The sequence below is a fragment of the Cicer arietinum genome, chromosome 3 (assembly GCF_000331145.2).
Source record: "Cicer arietinum cultivar CDC Frontier isolate Library 1 chromosome 3, Cicar.CDCFrontier_v2.0, whole genome shotgun sequence".
Taxonomy (NCBI): domain Eukaryota; kingdom Viridiplantae; phylum Streptophyta; class Magnoliopsida; order Fabales; family Fabaceae; genus Cicer; species Cicer arietinum.
Genome location: NC_021162.2, coordinates 61,230,473 through 61,251,685, shown reverse-complemented (window position 1 = coordinate 61,251,685; position 21,213 = coordinate 61,230,473). Strand labels below are relative to the sequence as shown.

Here is a 21,213-nt window from a genome sequence, read left to right as displayed (position 1 = left end):
TTGTTTTTTATAAAAAAATATACATCAATTATTTTGTTATTTTTTTTTTATTAAAAAATAATATTTATTCTTTTAAATTGATAAAATACATCGATCGAGAACAATAGAAATTCTAAATAATCAAAATAAAAAAAATAAATTTGTAAATAAAGTCACAACATAGAAATTAATAGCATAAAATAATAAAACACTCATAAACATAATAAAATTAAAGTACTTAAAATATTTATGATTTTGAATTTACAATCTTAAAGATCCTATAATCTATTTATATTTTAATTTTTAAGTGGTTTTTTTTTATATACTCGTGTTCAAATTGTATCACACGAATATTTTTTTTTTTTAAATAAGTATTTTTTTAAGTTAGAGATAAAAATAATTTTAAAGTGATATTCAATTACATATTGACATTAAATAAAATGAAAAACAAATAAAAGAAATTACACATATGTTTGATGTATTAGTAAGTCAAATAAAATAACTTTGTCTTTTAGTTTTTATATTTTTAAAAAAGAATTTAATAAAAGTTATCTTAAAATATAATATTGAAAAAACTCAAATATCTCCAACACTCCAACAATATATAATAATTAAGTGAAATTTTTTATTACGTATATATAAATAAAATCTTTAACATAAAGAGAGACAGGAAGTTGTGGATGATGAGTAACTCGTTTTAAAATAAATATTAACCGTTAGATTCCACGTGACCACAATATCTTATTGTGTATCTACATATTTCTTGTGCTCACGCGCGCGTTTGTTTCTTTTGCTACTACGTCTACTAGGTTGAAGTTTATCTGTGTTTTTTTCCCGCCAGCGACGCCACGCTTAAAGAACCATTGTTGATTCAACCTTAAATATTTTGCACTTTCAGACGCAAGACACCGAAACTTTGAAACCACTTCTCACATTTCTGTTACACACTTGTTTTTAAATTTAAATTATTAAAATTATCTCATCTTATCTTCTCCTCGCAACTCAACTTATTGCCACCGTCAAGCTCGGCCTAGAAGGCCCTCCTTTGGCCACGCCACCGCCGACTCGGTCTCCACAACAGTGAAGAATCTTCCACTCAACAACGTATTTTTCTCAGATTTATAGTTCTCATTTTAGGGTTTTCTGAATTGGGATTTTTTTCTATCAAAATAATTATATTAAATCGGTTGATTGATTATTAAATTAGGACTATTAGTAAAATCATTGTTTGGATGTTTGATTTGTTTAAAATTGAGGATTTTGTAGTATTGACGGTTTATGTGACTAGGTCTGTGTATGAAATCATTAGCTTTAGGAATTGTGTTTTAATTTTTGTACTATGGAGTATGGAGTTTCTCAATTCCCTGTTTAGTGGGAAAGGGCTTTGGTTCTTGTTGGATTTTCTTAATTAATATTTTTTCTATAGGTTGGAATTAGATTACTCTTGCAGATTGTTGATTTCAGTTTTTTTTCTTTTTGATATATAACGTAGATCGTTTACTGGTCTGAATTTTGATGTCCTTTAAGAAATGCAAGTTCTGATATGACTGTTTTTGCAATGTGTTGGCGAAATTGTCGCTTTGACTCTGGGAATCACACTTGTATAACTGGTTAGTTAATTTGAGATTAAAGACATTTGAATTTCATGAACTATTTTTTTTTCTCATTTTTGTTATGTATTTTCTTTTCAATTTATGTGACTCTGATGTGAATGCAATGATACTCAAACCAGTTTTAACTTTGAACCTACTGAATGCATTGACAACATTGCTGTTTTAAGGTATAGAGTTGTGTTATGGGTTGCAAGTGTGTGGTTGGATATGAACATGATGTCCCCCTTAACTTATAATTTCCATTCCTACTTGTTGATCTTTACAATTTCATTTCTAACTGACCAATCCTTCATTGATCAGCAATTAGGTTCTTGAGCGACTAAGCTACATACATGGATAAAGAGGAAGAAGCCCCACAAATCCCTCGGAGAACGACCAGGTCTTTATATTCATCTTCAGCATCCACTTCAAATATTGTACCTGCAGCAAAAGTAAGCAATCTTGAAGCCCTAACAATTAATGACCTTTTAGTTGGAGGAGACCCTATTAGCCTAGATGATATAACTTCCAGTTTTCCTGGTAGAAGTAGCCAGATTCATGAGGTCGTGCGTCTTCTGGGACCTTTAAATTCACCTTTACTTCCTTTGTTTGTGTATGGAGGTGCTTCTACTGGAAAAACCAGTATCATTCTTCAAATATTCAGACATCTCAAAAGGCCGCTTGTTTATTCTAGTTGTAGGACGTGTTATAACCAGCGTATCTTGTTTGAATCTGTTCTTAATCAGTTACTTCTCCATAGAAAAAACATGGCCAATTCTTATACAAATGCAAAGCGCTGTGAAAGACCGTCTGATTTTGTCAATTTTCTCCGTGAAGCATTGACCGGCATTGTAAACAATCTGAAGGAGAAATCAGAGAAGTTAATCTCTGAAAAGAAGACTCATGATGGGGGAATGGGAAATATGATCTATTTGGTATTTGACAATTTTCATCTTGTTAGAGAGTGGGATAAAAGTTCGACTATATTGCCGTTACTGTTTAATCTCTATGACATGCTAAAGATTCCCGAGGTGAGTTTGATTTTCATCAGCAGTACTTCACCGGATACATTTTACTCTAACATGGGTTATGTGGAACCTATCCCCATTTACTTTCCTGATTACACAGAAGGTGATATTCGTCAAATATTATTGAGAAATCAAGCGAACCAGAAGTTGTATTCCTCATTTCTCGAGTAAGTCATTTTTGTCGCTAATATTAGTTTCCATTTTAAGTTTTACTTGATTTTATATAGTTAAGACTTTTTGTTTCTTTTCATGCAGTGTAGCTCTGAAACCTTTCTGTAGAATTACTAGGCAGGTTGGTGAATTGGCTACTGCCTTAAAGCCACTATATGAACAATATTGTGAACCTTTAAGTGATAAGGGAAAAGGAGTTCTCCCTAGTGAAGACATGAAGCGGCGGCTATTCAATCATATCAAGCCTCATATTGCCTCCTCTCTGAATGATGTATTTAAGGTTTCATCTCCTTCTTCACGTGAAGTTGAGACCAGTAAAGAGACAAAGCTTAAGGGGAATCCGAAGAGATCGGAGGAAATAGCTGACCTTGATTTTCATATGTCTACTAGTGCAAAGTATCTTCTTATTTCTGCATTTCTTGCCTCCAGAAACCCTGCTACTCTTGATGCTTCACTTTTTGATTCCAAAGGTGGTTCTGATAATCGAAAGCGAAAGAGGAAGTATGCTTATTTAAAACCATTTTTTTTTCTGTGCTGAAAACAATGTTGTGTATGATTTTTTGATGCTTCAGTGTGAAGTTACATCCTTTGATATTTCTTTATTATTTGTCTTTCTTGTCTTTTTTTCTGTTCATACTTACGTTCCTGTTCTGTTTTTCTTTGTGAGAAGAATTCTTTATTAAAGCTCCAACCAATGTCTGAATCTATGAAGCACAAACACCAAACACGACATCGACACATTAACACTAATAGTAATTTTAAAAAGTGAAAATAATTGAATGTAATTACATGTGTCGGCGTCGTGTTGGACATTAGACACACCTTTAATATGAAGTGTTGGTCCTATATAAGTCTGAATGGATTTATTATTTTTTGTAGTCTGATTATGCTTTTTAATGCACAGGGCCTCTGAGAAAGCGCTCGAAAAGAAGGAACTTTTAGAAGAGGAACTACTAATGAAAGGACCTGGAACTTTCCCATTGGAGAGGTTGATAGCCATCTTTCAGTGTATTGTATCAGTTGCGGATGAACCATCTGATGAGGACGAACAAAACAATGAAGAATTAGGAGCTCAATGTGGCAATGGTTCACTGATGTCTGACGTTCTTTTGCAGCTATCCACTCTCTGCAATGCTAATTTTATTTTCAAAGGAAAAAGCTGTCCAATTGAAGGCTCGACTCGGTATCGATCAACTATATCTGAAAACATGGCCTTAAAGGTAACATCTTTGTCTCCCTCAATACTCCAATTTCTTTGTTAATGTGTGTATATGGATATTCAGTACTTGTTTGCAAGTGTACTGAAGAATAATACTTTCAATATTATTTAAGCAGGTTGCAAGGAGCCTTAAGTTCCCATTGTCAAAGTATTTGTACAGAAGTTAGTAATCTTTGACAATGACAGCTTCACAGAACTTGGTTGTCAATTTTTCTTCTTCTGATAGATCTACCAAGAGCTGGATACAATCTTCACTGTGATCTACAGTTATTAACATGAAATGGATGGAATACTAAGGATGTTTGGAACCAAGACATCGGTAGAATGGATAATTATGACCATTGCAGTCCATTGGATAGGTGGAATGTGTATTTTCTAGGATTTGATCCTGAAATCATGTTGCCTTTAGCTGATAAAATTTGTAATATGGCACACAATTTGTGCTCTTGCCAAACTTCATATTAACACTGTTGATGTTCTAAAAAAAATGTCCTAGGTTTGATGGAAGTTTAGTGGTGAGAATAGACTTTTCTTGCTGACATATCTTGCTGGTGTTATGTTTGTCATGCCTTCAGGATGTTTAGTAGCAGACTTAAAAAATTTTAACTTGGTTCACGTCTAAAGAACAATACCTTGCTAAAGACAAAGTTGCATTATTTTGACAAACAAAAGTTCGACCACAATTTGAGTGGATATTTATTAATAGGAAAATTCTTGGATGATCTCATGCACCTATATTATAAGTGTGGTGATGGAAGACCTCGTGTGCATGTTTAATACCAAAAATTAATTTGCAAAACTTGATATGAGCAATCTAATTCCTATCTATATATCACGAGGTAGAGCTACTCAAATGACGTGTATTTTTAAGCTTGATTGTGCTTGTAGATAAAATTTTACAGGTGGAAGTAAACTATGTCAAATTTATGTGCAGAAAAGGTATTTGCAGAAGGGGAAAATGTTCTTTTATAAAGTGAGTTTGGCTCCAAAATAAACAAGGTAATCTAATTTAATTTCAAATGTATTCTAATTATATCTCACTAAAACCTTAGTGTAGACATACCCTTGCTTACTTTAGATGCAAACCCACTTTAGAGGTAAAAACTTTTTTTTACGAAAGGTGAGAAATTAAAATAAAGGCCACGGTTTTTTGGTGAAAACTTCCATGGTGTCTCTTTTTACAAGATATGTTTGGTTATCTGATTCTTGTTCCATTTGTTTCTATATCTCCATTGCTATATATAGGCCACACCTTCGACATGATCATACTCTTTAGTCAAGAATTTTCTCACCAGTTGAAAAGATATTCCATACCAATGTGCCTATTATGTACAATGCAACAGAAACCTTAAACACATCATTCCAAGAACCTGCAATGAAAAAATCACACATATAAGTAAAAACCATAACTAAGATGCAAGAAGTAAACCTCAAAATGAATGTGGAGAACTCTCATGCCTCTTTGGAGAATGTATCCAGTTGCAGCTGTGCCAAATACACCTGCAAGCACACCTGCAGTGTTCGATAGTCCCAGCAATACACCCTGAAATTGAAACTCACAAGCATACAAATATTTACATATTGAATAAGCAAAGTAAACTGATTGATGACTTATATAATGAAATCTGTTCCATAATTTCATGCATTCTGAACCCTGATATAGTCATATCGATGTACAACCATAAAAGTGTTGAGAAGAATAGTAATTTGAGCGAAGTATATTGCAATCTTTAGGCAAGATTGTTTTGTTGTTATCCAATGTTCTATTTACTATTAGTATTGAACACTTTTAAGCTTATATGTGACAGTTTACTTGTCGAGGTATGTAAATTAGGAAGCAATGACTTACAGCATAGCGTGGTCCAATGTCTTGGTGATTGGAATAAAGACCAGATTGTGAGAATGCATCAGATCCCTGTAACATAAAATAAAAGATTGTGGTTTGAGTTAGGTGGCTGCATGTTTAAATCACATGCAAACATGTTGTATTGGCACCACTAACGCTTCCTAATCAGTAGAAAACTTGCATCATAAAAATGCCAAAATTTGATGAATTCATTCTGAGAAAAAAATATGTTGATCTAGCTCAAACCTGACTGCATGCCATGCACAATACTGCCATGGCAGGTGTTTTGACATGACTCAGTTGCGTCAGAAAAAAGGCAGGACCTAGAAACCCAATCGATTGCATGATCTGCCATATCCATTAAGAAAACATCATTTGTATAATTGATTATATATGACAATATTTTATATTTTGTCACAAGAGCTACGTAGCACTAACACTTCAGATTGAAGACGCGTTCAGTGTCAAAGACTAACACGATATAAACGTATGTAGTTACATTTAATTATTCTATTTTCTGAAATTACTACTAGCGTCGACATATCAATTGTTGTATCTGTGTTTCATAGCACAAGAGCAGCGATTATCTTACCTTTCGAACAGTTGTTATGGAAAAACCTTTGCTAACTAATGTGTCAGCTATCCACCCTCCAATATTTGCAAAAATAGCCATGGTTAACCACGGAAGAACACATAAGAGCCCAGATTCGGTGAGGTTGAACTTCAGAACCTGAGAAAATGATCCATTAGCTTGTTGATTCAATGAACTAAATGGGAATTGTGATTTACTAAATCCTACAAGTTCATTTCCAAGGTGCATTCGACTATAGAAAGGGATGTCAAAAATGTACTCCCTCAGGTCTTTTTTATAAGAGACATTTGGGTCACCAAAAGTTGATATATTTGGTTTATATGTCTCTTATTAAAAGGATCGGAGGTAGTATTATACAAAGTGTACTGTAAAAATTTATTTTAAAAAGGTTAATAACCTGATTGTAGTAAGTAGGCATCCATGTTAATAGAATAAATGTCCCCCAATTGTGGCAGAAATGAGAGATTATAAGAGCCCAAACTGCTGGTTTTGATAGAATTAATTTCCAAGGAATGTCTGAAACAGGTGCTTTTGATACACCGCCTTCAAGTATGAGCCTTTTTTCCTCTGCCCCAAGATCCGGGTCGTCTTTTGGTGAACTATATGCCTGTATGAACCCAACAGGGAGGAAAGGAAATTAGTTTATTTGCCAAGAAGAAACTAAGGAGTGCCCCTCCCATCATGGTTTTAAATCGCAGTCCTCAACCGCAGTTCATTATTTTTAGAGGTCTTCGCAATGGCAATTGGAGCCCCATCGGCCGCATTTGTCCTCATTTTACCGCAATATAAAGGTTCACACCATAATCAACATAAAACACTGGTTATCAGGGGGAAGTTGTTTGGTTCCATCCTCTCATAAAAAGTTCAGGAAAAGATACATAAAGTAAATTTCATCAAAATTGACTGAAAGTTGACTTACTTTTCTCAACCAAAAGGCAAACCAGATACTTCCAAGGGATCCAAATGAGTAAAAAACTGATGCCCACCCAAAATTTTGTATTAGCATAGGTGAGAATGCCAAGCCTACCACAGAACCAAGGTACATGCCGCTATATACTAGCGAAAGTGATCTGCTTCTCTCTGAAACTGGAATCCACTTGGATAGTATATTATTCATGGCAGGCATGGCTACACCCTGAAATCAAACAATTAGCATTACATTTTCTGTTAAGAGGGCTTTTGAAAGAACTTATTAGAAGATATACCATTTGCATATATAAAAGTGATACAAATATAACATTTGCAAAAAAAATAGTAGATATAAGGTAGACTTGGTGGTTGGAATGAGGAAATTAAGGAGTGGATTGATAAGTAGGTTCATGCTTTGATCGTACCTCCAATATAAATAACATTAATTCTAACATACTAGCATTTTCCATTGAAAAAAATATAAAAATAGATGATGATATGTTCATAAGTTATTTTCAGCTTATTTTAGTAAACTCCTCAAGATAACTTATGAAAATTGTCTAAGCAAAGCTTAACCTCTTTGATTCCTTTTTACATCCAAATTATTTTTTTTACCATGAAAACTACCATTGAAAACACAAATAGACTTTCAACTTGCATATCCAAATGCAAATAGTTTATTGAATTCAAGCAATTATCACATAAGCCCTTATATGATATCAAATAAGCATTCAATTGAAATGTTTACACATACACTCCGGCAAATCATTGATTCATGTGTATACTCTACACAAACTTTGAACATGAGACGTGTTAGATAGATAGCTAGAAGCAATCTTATCTACTCAAAAGTTCACAGTAAAACTGATAATTGGTTTTGCATGACAAAGAAAAAGTTGGATAAGTAACCACATGAACTAGTTACTGAAACCAAATAGTACAGCTATAGAATATACCAACCTCACCAATTCCCATAAAGGCGCGCATAATAAGCAAATAAGGGAGTCCAATTCTTGCAGCAATAGGTGTTAAAACTGTTGCCATTGACCACCATACAACTCCAAAACCTAGCACTACCTTCCCACCAAGTTTGTCTGCCCATATGCCACCAAGAATCTAAAGAAAAGAAAAATGTTATGCCAGGTTCAAGTTCAACTAGTACTTTACTGCATAGTAGAAGATTGATATATGAAATCAATTTCTTGTTAGGCTAATGTACTCTGACAAGTTGGCATAAAAATCACACCTGAGTAAGTAGATAGCCCCAGAAAAAAGATGACTGAATTAGGCCAACTGTTGCACTATTCCAGTTATACTCTTGTGACATCGGAAGTATTGCTATGCTCATATTTACCTGTAAATTACAATTCACTTGTACAACATATGAAAAGGAACATTTATGATTTATGCTAAGATATCAAGAATATAAAAAAAAATTAAAAAAAGTCAACTACATTTTTACATGCTTAATATAATTCAAGTAGAAAGCATAATAGGAGGAAATTTGGGACATGTCAAACATGAGCATATTGTTAGAACAGTAACCCTGATTCAAAAGAAAATCGATACGAAAATGCAAACAAAGAACACACCATATTTAATCATGGAGTTCAGCCAATTGTGCCTACGTCTCCGACTGCAAAGTAGTTGCAGTACCTTTCTATTATGATTCAAGCTTAGGGATAGTGTACAATCTTTGCTTAATATTACAACCTAGCTTACAAGATTAACCCCAAACCGTACCCCCAGTCGCAGCCCACTCGAGCAATCTGCCTACTTATTTCTAACTATGAGCCATGCCCAACACATGTAAATGACAGTAATTTAGACTGTGAATACCAAAACAAGATACTCACACGGTCCATGTTGCATAGAAGAAACGCCGTAAAACATAGCAATACAATAACCCAGCGCTTGGGAAGCTTCTGCCACCAAGGCGATACCGGTGTACCATTTCCTTCCAATATAATTGCTTCACCTGTTCCTTCATCAGATGCCACAGGATCCACCTTTGTTTCTGCAATGTCATACTCCTCTGATCTGTAATGAACACAGGCTCTATTTACCTTACTAAGCTTGCTTACTCCTAGTCCATATACTGTTCTTTGTTCAATATGGCTAGTTCTATGGTGATCTGAAGAATAGTAGCAATTCATCATGAAATATTAGTATTGGTTTTGAAACTTTCTCATTTAAAGGTGAATTAAGTATGAAAATACATACCATGTTGGCATCTTGCAAAAGGGTCCTTTGCAATTTGGCCACCATGTTGCAAACCAGAAATGCTCCCTCTTTGAAGTGATTGATGCTTTCTCAATTGATATACATTTTCTGCCAATATCACGAAGTTACTAAAATTTGTTCATAGTTTAAAATATAGTGATCCACATAATGCAAACCTATAAGCTTTTCAAGAGGATTCGGATTCTGTTGTAGAAAAAACATGCGTCTACATGCAGTTAACAATCTCGGTAGTTAATGTGAGATTAGATAGTTTAGATTACACATTAACAAAATCAGCATTAAACAACCTTGACAATTAATTTGAGATCAGCTGGTTGAAATTAAAAACTATGTGATGCAATAATTGCACCAAATCCAACACCGTTTCATGAGGAGCAGAATTCAATAACTGCCAATATCATAATTTTATCAGAATATCAATTCATATCCACATAAGAAATATTGGCACAATCCATAAAAGGGGCATCAGCATTCAACAATTTGCGCCCCTTACCATAAAAAGATTGTGATAAAAATGGTTTTAAAGATAAAAATCATAAGGAACTCCATGAAATCAATAAACTTATTCAGCATTTTGGTTTACTAAACATCTAGAGCTCTATGGAAAATCATATACTCACTCAACTCTGCACAAAATAAATTTCAAAAGCACAAAAAAAAAAAAAAAAGCAAAATGAATACAAATTACAAGCAACTAGTAGATAATTCAATATATAAAATGCTAACAGCTACCAAAAATTGAAAAAATAATGAATGAAAAAAAGAAAATCAGTTGAGTGAAAATTAATAGGGGTTGAGGAATATGAACCTGAGGCAGTGAAAGAAGAGAAGTTTCTGTTGGAAATTAAACCACTTATAGACATTGGTGCTATGTTGATAATGAAACTTAGGAACTATATCTATGAGTGAGAATTGAAAGGTAAGAAACAATATTCAAACTCAACAATAATTGATGCCAAGTTAAAGTTATCATCCATGGAATTTTCTTCCACTGCTTATGCTCTCTCTCATGATAATAAGCAAAACATAGAGAATTTTTTTTCCCTTTATTTTCTTGTTCATAATAATCATTTTTTATAATAGTTATTTTTTGGATAAAATTAAAATGAGAAATTCTAGTGGCAACATAGGCGAGAGAAAGGGGGGTTGAGAGTGTTACACGTGGCGGAATCTCCTCGCCACAAATAGCCACTGTACTTTTGTACTGAAAAACATGAAACTATTTATTTAAGTTAAATGCCCCTGCATGTTATTATGTGTCCTTAAAGTGTTGGTTGAGGAATCATCAAGCAAATATATAGGTAAAGATTTTGTATTGATAGAGAAAAGTTATGGTTTCTCTTATTCTTACATGTGAATAACATCATCTATTGTAGCTTGCTTTTGTAGTCTAAAATTGAGTATATTTTCTAGTCTAGGAAGAAAAATGGGATCCGGGAGTTTTAGTGTTATTTGACATCTTTTAGTTTGGTTTAAATACATTTTTTATTTTTCTATTTTATTTTAATTAATTTTTTATTTTTAAAATTGAGTTTCTGGTCCACTATTTTAAATTTTTTGGATTGACTTGATCTTCTCTTAACAATACTATTATGAGAATAAATTATATCAATTTGAATTTTTTGCTGAATAATGAAACAAAATAGCAGTATCTTGTACTTTTAGAGACTAAAACTATGATTTACTCACTATTTATTTTAATCTTACTCTTTCATTTTCATATCAGTTTTATTTTTTATTTTATATAATTTGTTTTGATTTTAAAAAATAACTTAAGTTCCAAATTCAAAAGAAAAATATTAATTAAAAATTAATGACATAACATCTACTATATATATATGGATCATGTCTGGATAAGCTCATCGAGCGAACACATTGTCAAAATTAGATGTTAGTGAGATTTTATTTATCTAAAATTAGTAGTTGGTAAAGTAATTGAATTAAAGATTGATATTATAATTATTTATGATTAATTATGTGCATAAAATAATTAATAATTTATTTGATAATCAATAATTGATATTATTTATTTTAGATGAGTTAAATTCAAATTTATAAGTGATAAATACAATAATTTTATAAAAAAATGAGGAGATAAAAAATTGCGAAAAAATTAAAGAAAAAATAAATTATTAGCATTGTTATTAGGGATGGGAATATGCTAGACCGTCCGTCAGGGGCCTATAGTCTGACCTACTTATGGTCTGACATAGCCTGACATATTTAATAAAAAGGCTAGACTTAGGCTGTTTTTAAAATCTATTTATTTAAATAGATTTTAAGGCTGAGGCTTATAAAAAAAGGTCTGATCGACCTATATATATTTTATTATTTATTAATATTATTTATTATTATTATATTAATAATATTGTTTTCTATTTTAATGTTATATGTTGTCTCAGAGTGGCCAATCTTGGACCATGAGGAATATCTAGTGGTTTGTTTTGAAAAAGGTTTAGACAGCTGAGTTGCAACTGGTTTTGGTAAAGCTCCAAAACGTTATCCTTTTGGTACATTTGCCGGAGAACTCTCCTTTTTTTCAATTTTTTAGAAATTTTTGCTTTTGTTCCAAAATGCTCTTCTTTTCTGAAGATTTTTTTGTTTTTGATTTTCTCATCTTTCTTTTTAAAATAGCATGCAAATTCCAGATGACCAATTTTTTTTGCAATATGAATATTTTATTTTGCATTTCTCTTCTTTCCTTTCAGGAACAAAAACGTTTTCATACATTTTAGTTTTTTGAGTTTTATGAAAACCAATACCAGCTTTATCAAATATTCATACTTGAGATCCCATGATTCTTTGAAAGGTTTCAGTAGCTTTAATGTAACTTTGAAATCATTTTTAGGAATTCAGCTTTAAGGAGAACGTTCTCCTTTTGAGGTGAAGATCGTTCTTGACTTTCTGAACTTTTAGTTTCAAACTTTTTGAGTTGAGACTCTTTCAGATTTTTAATGATCTCTTTAAGTTTATCATTTATAGTCTGATTTTTCTCTTTATCTTCTTTTTTCTTGTGAAAGTTTTCTTTAAAAGAACTACACTTTTGAATAAGAAAGTTTGAATCATTTAGAAAATTATTAAATTCTTTTTCCATATATTCACATAAAAGACAAGGTTCAGACTTTGTTACCTCTTCATCTTCAGTGTTTTCCATCACACATAGGTTGGCTTCTTCAGGTTCATCTATTTCTGATTCATCAGACTCATCTCAGGTTGCCATCATTGACTTCTTCTTTAAGGGGAATTTCTTTAGTACTCTTTTGTTCAATGGACATTCAGTTTTATAATGTCCTTGTTTGTTGCATCCAAAACAAGTAATGATTTTGAGAATGTTAGAATTTGGGTATTGCTCAACTCTTGTTTGAGAAATAGATTTTATATTTTAGAATTCAGTAGTCACTGATTCTAATATCACACTAAGAATGGAACTACAACTTAGCATGATTTTAAGACGCTCGAGTATGATTGAATGAGTGATTTTTTGCTTGACACTTTGAGTTTTGGTTTGTTCTTCATCGTGAAACTTTATTTACAGGCTTCAAGAGAGCTTATGGCAACTTATTTAACCGTTGAAAGTAGGTCATATGTCATGAGTAAGTGAATGGATAAGATCAACCATAAAGCAAGATTGTTCTTGCTGAAACCAAGAATGTTCTTGTGATCCAATTATATTTGTGATCTTGACAGTTGTCTTAAATGATTACAAGTTTTGAGTCACATGTGCAGGTCTGTTTGAAGGTACAACAACAGTGTATTTAACAACCTGTGAGTTGTACTTGCACTTGCTTGACTTGGAGAATGATCTTGCTTTATGCATTTTATGAAGCAAGGTGTTGAGTCTTCGAATTCTATAATAATTCTTGCTTAAATTGATCCTTATATATTTCTGATGAATATATGGAATGGATAACACTTCCTGGATCTTATCTTTTACATAAAAATATGATCATTCTTGTTTATTGCAGATGTGGAGAATGTTTTTCGTTTTCTAGAAATCTGAACGTTCTTCGTTTTACTAATTTTGCTTTCTTGATTTTAATAAGATCTGCTTTGTAATGCTTGGTACCTATCTTGTTTTAACAAACTCAAATAAACATGTTAAATACCAAAACACTTAGAATTATAATTAGAAGTCTTAATTAACCTTTTGTTTAATTATCATCAAAACATTAATTTGAGACTTTGTCTCAACAATATTCATCAGTTATTTTTTCTTGTTTATATTACTCGAAATTTTTGAAAGCAAAGTAGTAATTGAATCAATACATGCACTCAGTCATAGTTCAATTGTCTAATCGAGTTAGATCGTGATTGAGACAATAATGATAATTTTTATTTTTAGTATAATATATTAGTTAGTTAAATAAATCAGATTTTGGTAGATAAGAAGGATTGATATATATGATCTTGATCCACCATAAAATATGGTCTATCATTGTATTGATCAATACCTAATTGATTCACAACTAGTCAATTTTGAGATACAACTCTTCAACCTTTTAGGGTTAATTTTTCTTTTTTACTACATTTGATATTTTGTGGTTTTGTAAAAACTAAAGAAAAAAAAATTATTTGACATTTTATTGTTCGAAGAGCCTTTGAGCAAAAGTGAAACCATTATAATTCACAATGTTCTAATTTGATAAGTATTGAAGTTATAATTGCTCAAAATTTTAACCTCTTAAATTATTTAGCATTCTCATTATCTTTTATTATTGATCCGTGTTTTTCTATTCCTTTTCTTTGAAACCGCTTAAATTGAATTACTTTTATTTAACCTTATTTTTTGCGTATGATGAAGTAATAACATAAACCTACAACTATAAATCATGAAGATGATCGGGTTAGGGGTATTATTGAAAGCAAAAAAATTGGTCCATTTTAATTAACAAAAAATAAAAATCAGAGAAATTGAAAAAATGAAAGATGTATTAGTAAAAACTAGTGATTCAAATAGCAATTACAAATTCTAAATCGACAATGGCCCAAAGATAAGGCCCATAAACCAATTTTCATTTTTGTTTTTAATTTTTGTCATATCAAAATCGCCGTCTCCTTTCTCTCTCTTCTTTCTCTCTCTTCTATTCTATCTATCCATTTTCTGTTCATCGCCGACAACCGCCAATTCCCTCCATTTCAAAGCAATTCCCTCTCTCTTTTGTCTTCTCAGGTACTTCACGCTCAACCTTTTCCTCTATCTCTCTCTCTTTTCTAGTTTTTCTCTCTAAATGCATTTAACCCTTCATTTCAATGTTTACCATTGTTTTTTGTTTGCCACATATTACTTGTCTTAAGCTTAACTCGTTGTATAGAATCACGGGTTGTCTTCAAAATGTTTTTTTTTTCTTTCTTAAATATACTAGAAGAAAATTAGTCTTCTTTTGTTGTTGCTCTTTGAATTTTGTTTTTTATTAGCTTGCTTGAAAATGGAAATGATGATATAAGCAAAGATGGCGGGTGCTAAGGGTTATTAATTATTTTGAAATGAGAATGATAAAATTTAAATTTTTTATTTTTACTTTTCAATGAAGTATTGGATGGAGGGGTTTAGTGTATTGGAATCCTTGGTGTGATGGATAAGAGCTTTTGTTTTGTTCTTGATTGGATAACTAGCAAAAATAGTGACTTTGTTATTTATGTATTTTCAGCTATCACTTTAAATTTGGAAGTTGGTGAATTATTCTCCATTCTGCTCTTTTGCTTTGTGGTAAGGAGATTTGTGTATATCACTGCAATTACTTCGGTGGACAATGTACATTTGAGAAATGTTGCTGCCAAGACTTAATTCTGAGGGAAGAAGTACTTAAATGTGTTATCTGATTGTGTCTTGACTTGAAGGTTAAGTTTCCACCTTTGCGAGAAACTTCAAATATCAGCAGATTTTAGTTTTCGAATTGGTTTTTTTATGTCCAAAAGCGACATGCCGGTTACTAAACCTGAGGTATGATATCTTACTTCTTTCCCATTAGTATCTCTCTCTCTCTCTCTAATAGATACCTTGAATTCTTGAATATGCTCAATGTTGTCTCTTTTATAGCATTCTAAGTTAAACCAAATTTAATTTTTTTTTCTCTCTGCCTGCTAGATCTGTAAAAGACAAAACTAGTACACTTAAACCTAATTACACAGCTCTACCATGGAATCAATAGCTTGTTGGCTTACCTTCTACATTGAACTTAAGTTGTAATTATGATGAATTTTCATTTTCAGATGATGAAGCCCTATATTTGGCTTAAGACTTCGGATGGTTCTATCCAACAGGTGGAACAAGAAATTGCAATGTTTTGCCCCTTCATTTGTCAAGAAATAATACAAAAAGGCACAGGATCTTCCAAAAATTGTGCGATATGCCTTCCTGAGAAAGTCACTCCTGCGATGTTGAGCTTAGTTCTTGATTATTGCCGTTTTCATCAATTACCTGGTCGCTCAAACAAGGTTCTACTTCCTTCTTTAATGCTTTTCCATCATTGTTATCTATATACAAGACAATTTAAGGCTGAAAAATAATAAATGTCATAGATGATTTGACATAGGGAGTATTCTTGGTGTAGGAGCGGAAGTCTCACGATGAAAAATTCATAAGGATGGATACCAAACGGCTCTGTGACTTGACATCTGCCGCAGACAGCCTTCAATTGAGGCCGCTGGTGGATCTTACGAGTCGTACACTTGCAAGAATAATTGAAGGAAAATCTCCAGAGGAGATTCGTGAGATATTTCATTTGCCGGATGATCTTACTGAGGTAATCTGTGCTTGCGAGAACTATGTATTCTGATTATGCCTTTTGTGTTCAATTTTCATTTCTCACACGTACTTTTGATCCAGGAAGAGAAATTGGAGCCTCTGAGAAACTCAACTGATGATCCGAGGATAAGGCTTTTGAACCGTTTGTATGCGAAAAAAAGGAAAGAACTGAAAGAGCGTGAGAGGTTAAAGGTACCACAATCTTCTTTCTTTATTTAAATAATATAATAACAGTATATATCATTGTCGAGTGTTGTCTTTATTATTTCTTAATGCTGAGAGATTTTTGCTTGAATGTCATCTTTTTAATATGTCCTAAACTGTTGACTTTAATAAGAGTTGATCTCTCACATGTTTCAGAATGTTGAATTAGAAGAAGAGCGCGTGGATGAACGTTCAGTTGATGACCTTTTGTCTTTTATTAATGGAGATGATGCAGGTAAATTAAAAATCTTTCATCCCTTTTCATCGAATTTACTTCCTGCTTTCTGCCTGTAGATCGATGAACTGTGTACCAGCCCATCCCTGATTGAAGTCTTATTTTTAATATTACTATAGTCCACATGAAAGTTTTCTTCTGCCTGTTGTAATTACTAATTAGTCCATGTTAACAGATAATTGTTTATAAAAACAGTTGCATTAATTCAATATTTCAGTGATATCACCATATCATTCCACAAAGTCTTAAGATAACCAAATTAACTCAATATGCTTATTTTTAGTCTGTCTTTAATGCGCTGAAGTTTTGGGGGATCTCCAAAATCCATTCATCAATCAATTTTCTCTCCTCTTTCTCAAGCATTTCTCTTTGTCTCAAGCAAATTTGCTATGGTTCTGGTCTGTCACGAACTCTTAAGAATTGCAAGAAGAGTCTAGAGAATGAGGCAATAGACAAAGAAACCATTTATGTGAATTGCTTTGAGAGGGGAATGAAACAGGGAACAATGTCAAGAGAGACATGACAAGAAAAGAGATGAAGTATTAATCCAAAAAAGAGAGGATAAATAAAAAGACGATAATAAATATATTACAAGGAAGATACTGATAGGATTAGGAATGAGAAGTTGCCAATCGAATATTCGTTCTAACATTACTAGTGTATCAGTTTATGGCATATTTTTCACTGAACCCTGTGTGTCACTATGTCTAACATCTATAGCATTGTGCTTGATAATTTTATTGCCCGCTTGTCTTGCAGTATCTACTTTTCATTTCATTGTAAAACTGTTCTCTTGTTCTTTTGCGTAGGATTTGTTTGAAAGCTATAGATTCTTTAATTATGTTCAAGTTTGTTTCCTGTAATGGCTAATCAAGGGTGAATATTTTTTCACAGATCCAAAAGTGTCTAAACCTTCTAAGAATAAAAAGAAGAACAGAAGAAAAAAGGAGCAGCAAAAGAGCTCTTCTTCGACAGAAGCTTCTGAATTGAAAAAAGATGTTGCTGTAAATGTCATGTTCCTTTGCTGTTTTTTTAGTCTTCTAATAAACAAACTCATTTATTTGTCATACAAATTCTAAAAGTATTTATTGCCTGTTTTCTTGCGATAGGAGGAAAGTGGTCATAGTGGTGTGTTTGATGAAATTGCTGGGACCTCAAATATGCATACAGAAGATGACACTTTTGGTCATAAAGAGTTTGATGACGGAGATGTAGATGATGAGATCGATCCTGCGCTAAAGGCAAAAATTGACAGGTTGGGCTTCATTCTAAGTACATTGTTTGCACTAATTGTTTATAAAATCTAATTTTTATTTTCCTTTGTCGATGGCTGTCAGTCATTATCTTAGCATAGTTGCAGTCGCAGATCACTAGCTTTTCCTCTCATTAGTGGTCCGTAGCATTGTTGAAAATATTTTTATGGGGTATATAGCATATGCAGAGGACATTACAAAGCATCAGAATGATTGAACTCTATCCTTCTACAAATTGTACTTTTTGGATCATCTATAGCTGGTCGAAAATGGAATGAAGGGGTTGTGTTCTTCATAGAGAGGGAAAAATGACAACACTGAGATAACATTGGTTGGATTTTTCTTCAAAAAGAAAACCTTAGTCGGATAACTTGGATTTAGACTTGAATTTTATAATCTTGGTCCTGATTTTGGAGGAGAATGATAAATTTAGTAATATTGTATTTAATAGCAGTCTAGCAGTGGATTTTTCATGATCCTGAATATTGTAAAACTGTTGGCTAGGAAATATCATGGTTTTGATTTGGTGTGGATAAATTTAACTAAAAATATTACTTCTCTCTTCTTGGTTCAGTGTAACATTGGTCAACATACATAGGGGGAATTTGGAAAAGCTGTTCTAGGTTTATCTTATTTCATAAACACTTCGTAAATTGCTGGAAGGGTTTTTGATATGTCCATAAAGTTGTTCTTAGTTTGTTTTCAAAAGCTCCTTGGGATAGCTTATAGAAAGTGAAACAACTAATATAGAGTATATGCAGAGTTTACTGTTATTTCCTCTTTGATTATAGGTATAGTTTATACATAAACACTTATATGATTCGTAGAATTTGGGTTAGCGCTAATTCAACTCCAAAAATAGCTCGTGGAGGTGAGGGGTGCTCGACCCTTGTAAGAACTAATTTGACCATATCTCTAGTGGATGTGGATCTTAACACAACCTCTCACTCTCAGGATTGAACATCTGAAGCGTGAAAATTGTGGGTAGCCCAGTAACAGAGATCTTAACTCACTCTTACTCCCAAGAATAGACATCTGGAACATGGACAAATATGTGCGGCCCAACAAGTCGGGGATAAGCTCTTATATCATCTTAGAACATGGACTAGGCTTAATTCAACCCCATAAACTTGTTCAAGGAAGGGCCACCCAAGCCTTATAAGGACTAATTTGACCATATCTCTAGTCGACAGGAGATATCAGCACAATCCTTCATGCTCAAGGCTGGACATCTAAAGTGTGGAGAGATATAGGTGGCCGAATAATAGAGATCTTAACACCTCGCCTCTTGCTTAAGGCTATACATTTGGAGTGTGGACATGTATGGATGACCTAATAGCAAATCTAGGATAGACTTTGATACCATCTTAAAATTTGAATTGGGCACAACTCAACCCCAAAAGCAAGGTCATAGGGGTGAGGATGCTCAAGCCTTATAAGGACTGATTTGGCGTATCTTTAGTGACTTGGGATCTCAACACGCTCAAGATTAGACATCTGAAGTGTGGACTTTTGTGGGAGACCCAATAATAGAGATCTTAACAACGATAAGGGATTATTCAATAAGAGCGTAATTAAGCTATTTATCCAAACTATCCCGTATAAGTATTTAGCAAACCCACCGGAAAACTTTGCTTCAGTTGTTGCCTAAGCTTACTAGACACTCTCTCTGGTTTACAAGGAACTGAACCTATGCCTTCTACCCACCCACTCTTATCCACTTGAGCTAGCTCCAAGTTTTTGTTCATGACATTCTTGTTAATAGTCTTTCCTGTATCTCTTTTCCACATTAATTTTCGGTAACAAAGCTATCAATTTGATATACAGGGATGTTCACGTGATGGTTGTATAATTGTGCTTTTAAAATGATATGTACATAGGTTCTTATTTGTTCGATTCCCTTTGACACAGGGAAGTAGAAGATTTTGCCCGTCGTTTAAATTCTGACTGGCCAGAACGGATTCAAGAATTTTTATCACCAGGACAAGAGAGGAAGACAATGCTGTTCGCGACCAATGGGAATGGTTTTCTAAGGCGAAATATTTGTATGTTTTTTCTTTTTGTTTGCAGTTATTTTAATATCTGTGATTCACATGCTAGCTGAATTTTTAAGTTTTCTATAATGGTTGTGTTTTATCCTTTTCATTTTAGTAGCTTACAACATATTAGTACAATAAATATTCTTAGCATTCCATTTCTTTTCAAATTTGCTCTTTCTGTTTTTTATTTTTTTTATTTTTATGCTTATATACTCACCCTAGCCTTCACCGCATCGATATACCATTAGTTTTAACTGTTGGATTCATTGGATAGTATAAATTCTTATCCAACAGTTAAAACTATGGGCTCAAGCGTCACCATTAGCACACCATACTATGCGTAGTAAAAATTGCATCTTATCATCTACTGTCAACTTTCGGAACCATGATACGCCATTTAGCCAATGAAGTTTTCTTCTGATATCACCTCTGAACCTGACATGAATTTGTGAAACTGTAGCCTGGTTTCTATCTCCTTCATTTGAGTATGGCCTCCCTATATTTTGATAGAACATGTTAAAAATTGATACCGTTTCATACCATTTCAGTCACTTTCGGTGTCATCCACAACTCTAATATATATCTTTCCATGTACAGGACTGGACTTAAGAATGGAAAAGAATCCGCGCAAGCCTACCTATCTGGCCAATGGCTGGAACAATTTTGAGAGTTGCTGACAAGTTCTAGAAAAGTGTGGCATGTCAGTTGTCTTTATTTTTCCCATTTACTGTTTAACTTCATTCTCCGCACTTCATTGCTGGTGCGTAGCCCGGGCGCAATTTGATGCTGGGGGCTGTCTATTGTACTTAAAGGAAAGAAATAAAAACTGTTTTCTGCGCGTGTAAGGGACGTATATATCTTGTGCATTTGCCTTCTGTTTGGTCCTTTATGAGTTTTGATTTAAAGGCTAATTTGTGACTGGATGATTCATGTAATGTTAGATCAAAAAAGGTTTAAAGGCTCATCTGTGCCTGTTGGTTTATTAATGTTAGGTAAAAAATTGGTTGACATTTGATGATTTGATCCATTGCTCGTGGAAAGCATTTTGATACTATTACTCAATATTGCACCAACAAAACATTGAAGTTGGCCTTTTGAAGTAGTTGTTAGTTTGTTACCGTGATTAAATACTTTTAAGAGATGTTCTAATGCATGTT

The 21,213-nt window shown here is 33.1% G+C and overlaps 3 protein-coding genes across 7 annotated transcripts; 2 read left to right on the top strand and 1 right to left on the bottom strand.

The window, feature by feature from the left end:
- The first annotated feature begins 763 nt into the window (after positions 1-763).
- On the top strand, positions 764-4,530 carry LOC101508629 (origin of replication complex subunit 5). 4 transcript variants are annotated; one of them, XM_073366079.1, is made up of 6 exons: positions 1,119-1,589; positions 1,712-1,759; positions 1,893-2,766; positions 2,855-3,271; positions 3,675-3,990; positions 4,103-4,530. In XM_073366079.1, the coding sequence occupies exons 3-6, from the start codon at positions 1,925-1,927 to the stop codon at positions 4,154-4,156; spliced, it is 1,629 nt and encodes a 542-aa protein (XP_073222180.1). In that variant the 5' UTR covers positions 1,119-1,589; positions 1,712-1,759; positions 1,893-1,924; the 3' UTR covers positions 4,157-4,530. The 4 variants fall into 4 exon arrangements, with proteins under 4 accessions (XP_012569152.1, XP_004492748.1, XP_073222180.1 ...); XM_012713698.3 differs by lacking the exons at positions 1,119-1,589; positions 1,712-1,759 and adding an exon at positions 764-1,083; XM_004492691.4 differs by lacking the exons at positions 1,119-1,589; positions 1,712-1,759 and adding an exon at positions 767-1,083 and having other exon boundaries at positions 4,106-4,530.
- Positions 4,531-4,835: 305 nt separating this feature from the next.
- On the bottom strand, positions 4,836-10,656 carry LOC101508947 (ascorbate transporter, chloroplastic-like). Of its 2 annotated transcripts, XM_004492692.4 has the most exons (12): positions 10,389-10,654; positions 9,560-9,667; positions 9,193-9,470; positions 8,583-8,690; positions 8,297-8,452; positions 7,347-7,562; positions 6,825-7,034; positions 6,428-6,565; positions 6,082-6,183; positions 5,839-5,904; positions 5,448-5,532; positions 4,836-5,359 (listed from the first exon to the last, which is right to left on the bottom strand). In XM_004492692.4, the coding sequence occupies exons 1-12, from the start codon at positions 10,441-10,443 to the stop codon at positions 5,262-5,264; spliced, it is 1,620 nt and encodes a 539-aa protein (XP_004492749.1). In that variant the 5' UTR covers positions 10,444-10,654; the 3' UTR covers positions 4,836-5,261. The 2 variants fall into 2 exon arrangements, with proteins under 2 accessions (XP_004492749.1, XP_073222182.1); XM_073366081.1 differs by lacking the exon at positions 6,082-6,183 and having other exon boundaries at positions 10,389-10,656.
- A 3,943-nt stretch (positions 10,657-14,599) lies between these two features.
- On the top strand, positions 14,600-21,074 carry LOC101508109 (SKP1-like protein 21). Its single transcript, XM_027332234.2, has 11 exons — positions 14,600-14,750; positions 15,229-15,287; positions 15,419-15,521; positions 15,791-16,015; positions 16,132-16,323; positions 16,407-16,517; positions 16,686-16,764; positions 17,659-17,768; positions 17,874-18,019; positions 19,929-20,062; positions 20,654-21,074. Coding segments are annotated over exons 3-11 (1,035 nt in total). The 5' UTR covers positions 14,600-14,750; positions 15,229-15,287; positions 15,419-15,485; the 3' UTR covers positions 20,656-21,074.
- The last annotated feature ends 139 nt before the right edge of the window (positions 21,075-21,213 follow it).